The 13,480-nt window shown below is 41.0% G+C and overlaps 1 protein-coding gene across 1 annotated transcript; it reads left to right on the top strand.

Annotated features, from left to right (window-relative positions):
• Positions 1–1,542: 1,542 nt before the first annotated feature.
• Positions 1,543–11,574, top strand: LOC149312410 (26S proteasome regulatory subunit 7). The gene is made up of 12 exons (XM_089524583.1): positions 1,543–1,722; positions 3,117–3,154; positions 4,192–4,273; positions 5,068–5,167; positions 5,855–5,986; positions 6,464–6,536; positions 6,686–6,781; positions 7,794–7,958; positions 8,366–8,453; positions 9,945–10,147; positions 11,082–11,178; positions 11,272–11,574. Exons 1-12 carry the CDS (start codon positions 1,653–1,655, stop codon positions 11,427–11,429), a joined length of 1,302 nt encoding a protein of 433 aa, XP_089380709.1. The 5' UTR covers positions 1,543–1,652; the 3' UTR covers positions 11,430–11,574.
• Positions 11,575–13,480: the final 1,906 nt, after the last annotated feature.

Raw genomic sequence — 13,480 nt, 5'->3', positions numbered from 1 at the left:
GGAGGACCAGGCAACAGCTTCCGGGGCGTGGAGGGGTGGGGTCACCGGAAGTACAGTAATCCCATGGTTCCATGGTGCTATGCAATCCTGGGAAGTGTAGTTTGTTGTGGCACAAGCACCACCACCACCACCACCAGACCTCTCTCTCTCTTTCTGTCTCTCTGACAGAGGAGACTCAGCGTCTCACAAAATGTCTACCTTTCCCAGAATTCCACAGCACTGAGCAATGGCAGTTAAAGTGGCCTCAAACTGAGTTTTTCCTGCAGTGTGTCTTGGACCCATAGCAACATATGATAACCTTAAAAATCCCCAGAGCAGAGATACCTTATATAACTGTTAATGGAAAGAATACAATTCCAATTGTATTAAGGCTTTGAGGGCAGGATTTCTGAGCTTTCTCTCTTTCTGTCGTTCAGTTTCTGCCAAAGTTGCCAACTACTAGGTCAATAGACTCTCATTTGCTTCTATGTGAATGTTCCTCAAGCCACCGCAGAAAAAATTAGGATGAAAACTGTGGTTCCTCATTAACAGGTCCCTAATTTTCATAGGTTTGCCATAAAGCCAAGGCAGATAAGATTTTTTTGTACCCAGTTACAAAAGCTGGTGTACCGGTTTGACTATGAATCTGGAGACCAGGGTTCAAATTCCCAGCTCGGCCATGGAAATCATTTGGGTGGCACATCCTCTCAGCCTTAGAGGATGGGAATGGCAAACCTTCCTCTGAAGAAACTCTCTCAGCCTCAAGGGAAGGCAATGGCAAACCTCCTCTGAACAAAACCTGCCAAGAAAGCCTTGTGATACGTTTGCATTAGGGCCGCCATAAGCTGGAATTTAACTACTTGAAGGCACACAATAAAAACAACACCACAACAGTTTAAATGGGAACTATAGACCGTCTAATGTTGGAAGAGTAGGGCCCTGCTGTCCCTTGAAAACAGCAAAAAAGTCCCAAACTGAAAACATGAAGAGGAAACCACTGCACTCATTTGCTTTCAAGCCTCCCATCCTTAAAGGTCATTTTTGGTGACAAAGCTGCAAAGCACACTGCTGAAATAATCCAGTTTGAGACCGCTTTAATTTCCCTGGTTCAGTGCAAGGGAATTTTGGGAACTCTAGTTTGTTGTGGCACCAGAGCTCTCTATGTCAGAGAAGGCTAAATGTCTCACAGAGCTACAGTTCCTAGCACTGAGCCAGGGCAGTTAAAGTAGCCTCAAAATGGATTATTTCTGCAGTGTGTTTTGGCCCAAAATGTCCCCGGAACTGATGCGTGCGGTGAGCGTTTTGAGTGGGAAGGGCAGTCTTGATACACCACTTTTAACCGGAAGTTACGTAGAAGACCGCCTTTCACTCTTTCATCTCTATGGCCGAATGATGGCTTCTAAACTAACACCCAAGGCGCTGGTTGAGTCCTATTTATTTTCCTCCCCCGCAAATAAAACTGGTCCGTCAGCTTTTCCTTTCCCCCATGGCCACTTCCGGTGGGGAGTGAGTTGGTGCGGCGCCACCTCGTTAGACGTCACTTCCTCTCCTTGGCAGCAGGAAGTGCTGCGTAACGCGGACCAGAGGGGGAGTGACGATCTGCGCATGCGTGTTGCCTGCGTCTGAAGAGGGAGTCCTTTATCTTCGTCTGTGGCTCCGCAAAGGCCGACGCGATGCCTGACTACCTGGGCGCTGACCAGCGCAAGACCAAAGAGGAGGAGAAGGAGGATAAGCCCATTCGCGGTGAGCCCAGGCTGGGATGCTAGTGCGCATGCGCCGTAGGCTGCATCCACACTGGAGGAATAACCCAGTTTGGTAGCGCTTTAACTCTTTGTCTTGGCTCAAGGCTATGGAATTCTGGGAGTTGGAGTTTGTTGTGGGGCCCAGAGCGGAGCCTTGAGCCAAAGAAAGACTTAAAGCGGTGCCAAACTGGGTTATTTCTCCAGTGTGGACGCAGCCATAGTTAGGTTTATTGTCATTCCTCCCTCCCTCTGCTTTGGATTGTAAACAATTTGGAAATGGCTCTTAACATATAGTTATAACCCAAATAAAGGAAGTGCTGCAAGAGACAGTTTAGGGGACAGTGTTGCCAGAATGAAAGCAGGGAAAGGCTCTTGTGCCTTTAATGGGTGTGTAGAAGAGGACATTTCAGCAGCTATTGCTTCTTACTTGGCTGCATGATAAGCAATACCTGCTGAAATACCCTCTTCTAAACATCCACTGAAGGTACATGAACCCTCATCAATTTTTATTCTGCCCCTTCAGGATCCTGTTGACTGGAAAATTGGAAGTGAAAGAGGTCTCAGCTGAAATGTCGTTATTTGCACATCCATTAAAGGTATGCATGAGCCTTTGCCTGCTTTCATTCTGGCAAAGCTGCTCCTGTTAATGGATGCTTAGAAGAGGGTATTTCAGCAGAGTCATGCAGCCATGCTTATTGGCAGGTATTGCTTATTGGGCAACCAAGTAAGAAGCAACACCTGCCAAAGCATCCTCTTCTACACACCCATTAAAGGTACAGGAGCCCTTTCCTGCTTTCATTCTGGCAATGCTGTCCCCTCAGGAGTCTCAGGATTCTGGTGATGGAAGTTAAAGAGGCCTCACATGGCTATAATGGTGTAGTATAGTTACACTCTTTGAGCGGTTAATCTCTAGTGGGATTGAACAAGCCAGAGCACTAGTACACTGTTTTGTCACAATGTTCAAATATACCAGTGCAGATTGCTTGGGAAGCAGATTCAGATTATTAGATTGAATGGGCAACTGTCCTTCAAATTGCCAGCATGTCTATTCTTTAGTTTCAGAGTCAGGATGGCATTAAATGCTTCCTGATTATTTTTGCCCCCAAAATAGTTCTCTTAGAAGGTAATTTGAACGATAAAGCATATTTTTTAAAAACAAACTATTTTTGTTTATGTATTTTTATAAAGGCAGTTATACTCCTATTTGCTCAGATAAGTTTAACAGAGTTCAGGAAATTGTTAGTTAAGGGTTACAGTCTTACTTGATTAACAGCACTTAACTGTAATAAGGATTTCTGTAATGCTCAGTGTCAACTGGATCTTGTAATTATCCATTGGAATGTATTGCAAAATGGAGCTGGTTTTTTAAAATGTTGTATGTCATATCTCTTTCAGCTTTGGATGAAGGTGACATTGCCTTGCTGAAAACCTATGTAAGTGCTTCCAAGTAATTCACTTTCAAGTAAATATACATAGGATTGTGCTTAAAGTATTGTCACTCTAGCTCAGGATTTGGGAATCATGTGTGGCCCTCTGGATGTTGTTGGACTATAACTCCCATCATTTCTTAGCATTGAATGTTCTGGCTAGGAGGGAGGGGAGTTGCAGCTGGAGGCCCGCATGATTGCCACCTCTCCTCGGCTTGAAAGATTTTAAATCCTTAAATTACCATCTGTTCAAGATGAAATCCATCTTGCAAGATGCAGACTGAAAGCCTGAATATTCAGGAGCAAATAGATTAGAAGATCTTGCTTGCTTTTCATGTGCAGTTTGCTAGGACAATGAACTTTGGAGTAAGTTTGTGCCTTATTTGCAAAGCCAAGCCATGGAAGGGCTGAATTGGTATTAACAGAAATATCTGAACCTTTTCTCTTTGTAGTCACAAGCTGTTATTCCCATTACATTGGATACATAAGTTTAAAAACAGTAGCATCTATTTAAAATGAAATCAAGGCGTTTGAAAGCTTTAACCATCATGGCTCACACATTGTTTGTGTATTGAAGATGCCAGATTCTGTATCCATCACCAGCTGTCAAGATAGACTTGGGTAGCCAAGCTGTCCTTGAGACCTTGCAGAGGGTGCAGTAAGTGGTAGATGGCATCTTGACCTGGAAAGCTCATATATTCATAGGTGTGGGTCATAGAAAATGGGATGGCCTCACAAGGGAGAGACTCACAGCCACATAGACTGCATCAAGAAAAGACTCAGGCAACATGGTCTCAGAGCCCTTTTTAAAGACTTCTGTTGGAAGGTTCTTGCAACTCCTGGTCCTGCTACACTGATTGGCCAGTTGGGCCTTAGGTCAACTATGATGTAAATCTCATTAGCATGTACCTCCCCCCAGCTTAACCCTTTGTTGTCTGAGAGAAGTCCTCAAATGACTGGTGGCCCAGTCATTACAATAGTTTGTTCATATACCCACTAATTTCTCTTGATTTCCTCAACTTTATAATCTCTTTCAAATCTAGGGCCAGAGCACATACTCAAGGCAGATTAAACAAGTGGAAGATGATATTCAGCAGTTACTTAAAAAAATAAATGAACTTACAGGTATGTGTTTATTAAAAGCATAAGCTAGGGGTTAGAGGTCCCCATTTTAAATGTATGATCTTTCTGAATAATGCTGGTAAAACCACAGTTTTTCAGCTTTAAAGTTGTTGTAACGATTGCTAGAGTTTATTTGACTACTTAACTAAACCTGTTTTTAAATATCTCTTTTTGTATGAATATATTTATTAAAAACTGGACAGACATGGTGGTTCAGCGGTTAAGACACTGACTCTGATGATTGCGAGGCCGTTATTTCAAGGCCCAAGTGCTCCTTGATGAAGTTTGTTCCTGTCACTAGTCCCAGTTTCTGCCAATTTAGCAGTTCAAAAGCATGCAAATTCAAGTAGATAAATAGGTACCACTTTGGTAAGAAGCAGAGGGAAATGGGGTATTTGGTGGTCAGAGAGATCTGGAGGAGGAGGATGGAGAGGGAAGGTTTTAATATCAGATTGGGAAGGGAAGGAAGTGTAGGGAAATGGGGTGTTTGGTGATCAGAGAGATCCAGAGGAGGAGAAAGAGAAGGAGGATAGGGAGAGGTTTTAACATTGAATTGAGAAGGGAATCATCTCTTACACACACACACACACCTTCCTTGGTAGTTCTTTCATAAATTACTACTGAAGCATGGAGAGTGGGGCATCCTGCAGTGCTTCTTTTAGGGGCTTTCTGAGCAGTATTACTGTACTGACCCACATATAAGAATTTTAGGGTCAATTTTTGGGCATAGATTGTTAAACTATAGTCGAGGATATACGATAAGTAGCACGTGGCTCTCTTCTCTCTTGTCCTTGTAGGCATTAAAGAGTCAGACACTGGCTTGGCTCCTCCAGCTCTCTGGGATCTGGCTGCAGATAAACAAACCCTTCAAAGTGAGCAGCCACTGCAAGTAGCAAGGTAGGCATATATTTCAGCTGGTCAGCCATAGAAACAAAGAATAGCATTCTGTTTTTCATACCTAATTAACAATCCCTATTAAGAAAAGAAAACTGGCCTTTTCTCACTTTTACAAATGAAATCTAGTAATTATAATCTATATTTGTCATATATTTATGTGATATTAATTGTAATTATGTTACAACACAAATGCTACGACTTTGGTTTTCACCCAGATCTGGTTCCTAGGAATTAGTTATATGCCTTAGTTTAAATGTGAGTTACACACCAGCATAGCTGCATTCAACCATTTTAGTGATACAGACAATATGTCTGGGTGTTTGAGGTCCAGCGATGAGAATTACAGTTGAAGTTATTCTTATTTGGGTGGTGCTGTTTCCATGTTGGTGATACTGTGGTTTTTATGAAAAGATGAAAAGTACTTTAGTTATACTATCTCACAGAAAATGTTTTTAGCTTAAACAGAAAAAACAGAAAATAGTTTTTAGTCTTACTATCTCACAGAAAAAGAACAAATTTTGTTTTGCTAATTGCATGCTTAGTTGAGGTTATGAATGGCTCTTGGATTAATATTACAGAATATACATCGTACACTCTGGACTGAGATTGACACTTGATTTATTGTTGATAGGTTAAAGCTTAATTAGTGCTCAAACTGCTTGTTTAATTTCTTTCTCTTCTGGTTAGGTGCACAAAGATAATAAATGCAGATTCTGAAGACCCCAAGTACATCATCAATGTTAAGCAATTTGCCAAGTTTGTGGTGGATCTTAGTGATCAAGTGGCCCCTACTGACATTGAAGAAGGGATGAGAGTTGGGTGAGTTAATACTGATTATTTTTCTTAGATTCTAGAACTGTAGGTTAGGCTGAATGTGGTGGCTATATATGTGTTTGGCCATACAGTGGGTGCATGTTTTATTTTTAAAAGAAAATAATGTAATTAGAGAACATTAGATAAAAGAATCTGTAGGTAGAATAAAAAATATCTTCACGCCTCATCTAAATATATTAGAGAAAAGATTAATATGGCCATTCTTGGATGGGAGTTTTACAGCTGGGATGCTGCCACTGAAAAGGCTTGGTTTGCCAATGCCAGTCCAATTGTGTTCCTTTAGTGCGTTACTATGTTGTCAAGATGACAATATTCTGCATGCAGATGCAGTTGGTTTGTAGTGGTAAATACCAGTTTAAAACTGTTGATGTTGAATCTCTTCTCACATTGACAGAAGGATGTTGGAGAGCTGTAATGTGTGTATTAAATTATTGTGGGTTTTTTCCCCCTAACTTTCTGCAGTGTTGACAGAAACAAGTATCAGATCCATATCCCTCTACCTCCAAAGATTGATCCAACTGTTACCATGATGCAGGTGAGGATTTTTTTTTTGTTAGCTTATCTTTGCATTTTTAAGCTTTCTAATCTTCCTCACTGCCCCCTTCTACTCTTCTTCCATAAAACATGTAAAACCTTGCTGTTGCAAACAGTAAAAGAGGCTCATACATGTATTCTGTAACCCAGGTGGAGGAAAAACCTGATGTTACTTACAGCGATGTTGGTGGCTGCAAGGAACAGATTGAGAAACTCAGAGAAGTGGTGGAAACGCCTTTGCTTCATGTAAGTATTCTAGTGAATTAAAATTCAAAGGCATAGCTGTGTTAGTCTGAATCAGTATTCAAAGGGATCATACCCACTTTGAGACTAATGCTCAGGTTGTCAGTTCTTTATTTTTTTATAAATTATTTGTGTTCTACTTTTCATAACCTACCAGATGTTTTACAGATTACAAAATAAGTTAGCAAAATCAATAGTTGGTCTACAGAATAATTTTTAGAGGAAGCCAAAAAAATAAAATAAAATAAAAATAAAAACCCAGTAATTCAATTATTGTTGAACAGATTTACTTTTAAATTGTGAAGAAAGAGGATGTTCCTTTTGCTCACTTTTGGGGAACAGTCAGTTGTTTTGCTTGGTCAGATGAAGCTCCACCCAGACCATTGTTTTGCCTCCGGTAGCAGTTATTTAGATGCCATTAGGCCAGGAGTGGGAAACTTTTGGCCCTTGAGATGTTTTGGACCAAAGTTTCCATGGTTCCTTCCCATTGATCATGCTCACTGGGGCTTCTGGGAGTTGAAGTCTTAATATATCTGGAGAGCCAGACATTTCTCATTACTGCTGTAGACTCTTGAGATGAACACAGCAGCCTTATCATGTCATTTCTCCAAAGGAGAAGACAAAGCATAGGGGACCAGTGTGACCCTGTCACTGTTCTGCACTCCTCCTGTGCCCTTTTAAAGAAAAAAAACTGAAATGGGATTTGTCTTCCACTGCAGCATCTCCCAGTGGCCTTGCTGGTTGAAGGATTCTCAAATCATAATTTTTTAAAAAAGTAATTTTTCTGAGCTCTCAGACCCTCTTGGTTTGAGTGATAACATCTTTAAAAATGAACAGTTTCCTGATAGTGAACTAAATCACTGTCATGGTGTTGCTGTGATAATCTTGGACAATTTATTCAAGGCCTTTGTGGGTACTTGGATTCAGTATTGGAAGGGGACATGTAATTGTCATCTGAGGTTTTAAATCTTGTGCGTAATGTTGTCTAAATTTGTTTTTCTCCCTTCCACCACAGCCAGAACGATTTGTCAATCTTGGGATTGAGCCTCCCAAAGGAGTGCTTCTCTTTGGCCCTCCAGGGACAGGCAAAACCCTCTGTGCTCGTGCTGTTGCGAATAGGACTGATGCCTGCTTCATCCGAGTGATTGGATCTGAGCTGGTGCAGAAATATGTGGGAGAGGTAATAAATATGCTGTAAGCTTGATACTGTGGGAGATCAAGAGTCTAGGCTGTAAAAAAAAATTCTACTCATACTGCTTTTATGGTTATACCATAGTGCACAAATTGGCTGCTTCTTATGATTTAATTGTCTTTGCCTGTAATGTTGTTATTCCCCAGTCTGATTGAAATAAGATATCTTGACTGAGTAGGAGAGATTGTATGAAGTGCAGTTAATTTTTTTCCCTGGGTTAGCAGTGGACAGGCATAGTTATGGCATGGGCTGAAGGGATTGCAACTAAACAGATGTCTCAAGACTGCATATATTTGTTCTCTGACTAATGTCTTTGCCCTGTCTGGATTATTTGGGAAGACCTAGTTTATGTAAAATAAATTATAATTTTTCTTTCTCCCTTTTTTTAAAAATAGGGTGCCCGAATGGTTCGGGAACTCTTTGAAATGGCCAGAACAAAGAAAGCTTGTCTTATCTTCTTTGATGAGATAGATGCTATTGGAGGTTGGTATCATCATGCATATGTTTGCTTTTATTCAGTTTCTTGGACAACATAGAATGTAGAAATGCAAGTAAAATAATTCCAACCTGCTAGCCAGCTCTTCCTCTTATCCTGCTATCATCTTGTCTTGATTTATCTTTAATGTGCTTTGTTTTGATTGAAAATGTCAGAGTTTTTACACTGAGTGATTAATATTTAGTCAGTCAGTTAGTCAACCTTTATTAGGCATAGAAAAACAACATGCATTTACAATAAAACTTCAGGATCATTATTAAAATTTAAGCCATAATCTTGTTGCCTCCACCAGAAAATTGGCCATTAACCTGGTAACATGTGGATTCCGATCTTCCAATAAGTATTCCACTGATAACCCATCTAAACAGATATTCATTTCCAATAACCTTCTTAACAATTTCCCCCTCAGAATTATATGCAATGGACAAAGCAATACAATAAGATGGAGAACATCTGGAGCTTGATCACAGTGACATACACGATTCAAAAATGGGGTCTGCAAATATCTGCCCCTGGTCACATCTGAGGGGTGTACATTCAATCTTGCAAACAAAAAGGCCTTCCTCAACACCAGCAGTGAAAGGGTTTGAAAATAGTCCATTATCCTACCCTGCAAAAGGGGGGGGGGGGGAGGGTGCCAAGCATCGCAGGAGAACACACTCTAGGAGGAGTTGGATATGTCAGTTGACATTCTCTCTGCAAGGCAGACCCTAATAGATTCAAGACACTCCTTTTCGTTTAGTAAAAGGAGAGAATCAAAATTTAAACCCACAGAAATTAGTTTACTTTCATAAAATTTAGCCCAACTGGCATAGTAAACATCAGATAGTAGGAACCATAAAAGATTGGATCGATTAATATTTAAAATATGACTAAAAACTTGCCTGGTTCATAATAAATGTGAATTATAGTATAGATAATTCGACCATGGGGTTTACCATTTTGGAAAGCACATGTGGACAGCTTGCATTTGAAAACATCTCCACAAATTCAGCACATTGGGGAGCAGACCAGGAAAAAGAGTGGAGATAGCAGCAACATCCTTGATTTGGTAGAGAAAGAAGTACATTTGGCCCTTTGCTTTTGCTGGGAATCTGTTCCGTACCCCCTGCGCAAATGGAGGTTCCTGCTTATTCAAGCCCCATAGGCTTGAATGGAGCATGCCCCCATGTGTGTGCCAATGCAAATAGCGGAAGTAGCCCCATTGCATATATTCAAGGGTGCGGATCTCACATTAGTATGTCAGTCTTGTTAGATATTTTCTTGTTAGATAGATTTTTTTACTCTGCTGCTGCATTTCAAATACCTTTAAATGGTTAAATTCAGTGGTTTTTAGTGCAGCATCTATTGAATTCTTTGAAGTTGTTTTCTAATATTATAATTGGCCTTTAGTTGTATTCTTCTGTTTTAGTCTATATTGTTAATGTAAATAAACCATTTGATTTTGTTTGACATCTGTAAATGATATCTGTTTCTAGGAGCTCGCTTTGATGATGGTGCTGGAGGAGACAATGAAGTCCAACGCACAATGTTAGAACTGATAAATCAACTTGATGGCTTTGATCCAAGAGGAAATATTAAAGTGCTGATGGCAACTAACAGACCTGATACCTTAGATCCTGCACTAATGAGACCCGGAAGATTGGATAGGAAAATTGAATTTAGTCTACCAGATCTGGAGGTTAGAATGGTTTTATTGCCATTTGGGTAACTGAGGTTGAAAACAATCTATATCCCCCCCTCTTCGTGTTTGATAATGGGAAAGATTTTTTTTTTAACATGAGTTCTCTGAGCTACCTTGTTTTTACATGAGCATCTGTGATGGAGTCAAATACAGTGGGCCCTTGGTATCTGTGGACTTTCAATTCGCAGATTTAAACATCTGCAAATGGCAAGCCTGCATTGATCCCAGTGGTGGCACAGCCACATGCACGTGCCACTATTGGGGACAATGCAGGCTAGAGCATCTATGGATTTTGGTATCCGTGGTGGGGGGGGTGTCTGGAATGAATCTCCCACAGATACCGAGGGTCCATTGTAGTCATTTTACATCACAAGTCAGTAACCTTTTTCCACCAAGGCATTACATTTCCTTAGAGGTGATCTTTCATGAGCTGCATGCTAGCAGTGGGAGGAGCCAGAGCCAGAGTTGTCACCATCCATAACAGCTTCTAACTATTAAGAACCAGGTGACTCTGGGTGAATGTGCTCTTAAGTTAAGATTACCTCTGTTCACACAAATACTGATTTTTATCTCTTATGGGAAGGAGGAGGTAGGGCAAGGCCAATCTTCAGCACCATTCACTTGTCTATTTGGCAAGTGGTATCTTAGGGGTATCCTCAGGCTGCTTGTTCACCTGCCTTCTCTGTAAGGGTGGGCACAGGGAGTCATCCCACAGAAAGGTCAGCCAAGAGAATTGTTGAGGCTGATGCCTGCTCAGTGCCATCATTCCAAGTGAATGAGCAGTGCAGTAAGGTGGTGTAGACAGGACCCATGCTGGACCTCTGGTGATACAAGGGGATTTATTGTATGTAATTTGCTTTACTATTAATCTCATGACTGTACATTTTTTAATTTTTTTGGAGGTGAGCTCTCATATTTTCTTTGATTTTAGGGACGAACCCACATATTTAAGATACATGCACGCTCAATGAGTGTTGAAAGAGACATACGATTTGAGTTGCTGGCTCGACTGTGTCCTAACAGCACTGGTAAGTCAAAGGGCTCGTATCTGCTTGCTATTCCTCCTTTGGCGGTGATAGTTGCTTCAGGTTCCTAATAAATGTTCTGTTTTTCCTTATAAGGTGCTGAAATCCGAAGTGTTTGTACAGAGGCAGGTATGTTTGCCATCAGAGCCAGGCGAAAAATTGCCACTGAAAAAGACTTCTTGGAAGCTGTGAACAAAGTCATCAAATCATATGCCAAGTTCAGTGCTACACCCCGCTATATGACTTACAACTAATCCTGGGTCTCCTGAAGAAATCTCTTCATTATACTGATAAACCTTATCTAAAGTAATAGGTGGTATGTGTGTGTAGTTTAACTATAGTTGGACAAATTTGGAAATAAAAGCAACATTCCAGATTATGCGGTGGCAGTTATTGAAAGGTCACGTGTTCAGCTTTATTGCTTTGTTCAGTATGAGGCGGCAAGTGAGCTTTTTTGTTTTTAAAATATTAACACATATCAGTGAATACTTGCCAAATCTAATGTTTGGGTACTCTACCCCTTTCCCATACATGATAAAGTAGCACAGCAGCACTGTTTCTGTGTTCCTTCATTCACACTAATCTATCAAGATTGTCAGCCTTTTCTGTGTCAACATTTCATAGCTGAATACTTTCTTTTTTTAAGGATGCCAATTAAGTTTTTTTCTTTAAGATTTTTCTTAACTTTGAAAACTTCAGTTCTTTCAAGATTGCTGAAACTTCCCTTGTGAGCATGGTTTGGCAACATTTGTTGGTGATGGTATTTTTCTTACATAGAGTAATCAGAATGCTGTATCAGCTACATAGTGAAGTGCACTTAACTAAGGGCTGAAACAGATGGTCGTATGGGGTGGCTTGATGCTGCCCCTTGGAGCACTGGATTGGGGATGTGGCATGTGGTTGCTGCGGTCCTAATCTGGCTTGTTCTAGCTTAAAAAGAAGCGGCAAAATGCCTCTCCTTTTTGTGCAGGAAAAAGGGCAGTTTTTCAACACTCCTATAATGTGTGGTGTATAAATGCCGGAGTATCACGACACTGCCCCCCGTCTGGTCGGACAGGCAGTGTGATGCCAGTGTGGGGGCAGTGTCAGGGTGTGTGGCGTCTAAACGCGATGCCCCCATGCCAGCGTATTGTGGCTGCCCCTAAGTAATCTCTTCTGACTTGACCCCATCCCCAAACCTGATGTAAATATTCACCCATGCTCCAGTTTCCAGCAGAATGATTTCCTTCTCCCTTTGCAGCTGATGCTGTATAAATTATGTTTGGGGTAAGTTATGAATGTGACAGCAGTGTAACAAACATGACTAAGTGGTAGCCATGAATGCAAAATAGTTACCTAGATTTACCCATCTATAGCTTGTATTCACAGGTATTACTTAGTTGTGATGATGACACTATTGCCACAATTGTAACTTCCTCCCCCCCCCCTCCCAACCTGCTTTACAAAGCATCATCTGCATGGGGAGGAGTCCTTTTTGGTGAGCGATTGGAACATGGGTGAATTACATTTCAGTCAAGTTATTTTTTTTTGGGGGGGGGGAATAGGAGGTGGGTTTGAAAGGTTATAATTAAATATACTTAACTAAGTACTTGATACAGAATTTTGGCCAACATTTCTGTGATTAAATAGAACTGGTTATGATTGTTTTTGTACCATCTCAAAATACAGCCTTTTGGGAATACTGACCAGGCAGCTAGTGTATTTATCAAGGAACAAGTGAAGTTATCAGGGGTACAAAATTGAATTACCTATTCTTGAAGGAAACTACTGAGCTGATATTTCACAGGGATTTTCTGTACTTCATTTCAGCTGTCAAAGCAAGTTTCAGCCATATTCTGTAGACTGGATCTCACAAAGGAAAGGTCTGGCAGGTTCCTAATCTATCATGTTTACAAGAGGTAGTTTCACATTCTTTAGCTTCATTCTATTAGGTTAAGGACTGAAACATAAGTGTTCCATATCCTCTCCCTATCCTGGCAGCTGTCAGCCCCTAGATGGGATCTTTGCTCACAGCTGGGAAGAGGAGGGAGCAGAGAGACAAATGAAATGATGAAGAACTTGTTGGTCTCAGCTCAAGAGAGGAGGAAAGGCAGGTGCACACCCAGTTGGAGTGCACCTGAATTCTTCCCCCTGAGAGATTAGAGCAGCCACATCTGAATTGCTGCCCCCTTCCTCCCCACATGTGAATAGAGCCACTATGTCATGGGAAGGTTTTGGACAGCACAAAAGGCTACAGAACAGCTCCCTGTGGCCTGTGAAGAGAGAGATGTGCAAGCATTTAGCTAAGAGGTAAGGAGAACAACAT

The sequence above is a fragment of the Sceloporus occidentalis genome, unplaced genomic scaffold (assembly GCF_023333645.1).
Source record: "Sceloporus occidentalis isolate IW3139 unplaced genomic scaffold, rSceOcc1.0.p SCAF_5, whole genome shotgun sequence".
Lineage (NCBI taxonomy): Eukaryota > Metazoa > Chordata > Lepidosauria > Squamata > Phrynosomatidae > Sceloporus > Sceloporus occidentalis.
This window is presented reverse-complemented; position numbering and strand designations above follow the sequence as displayed.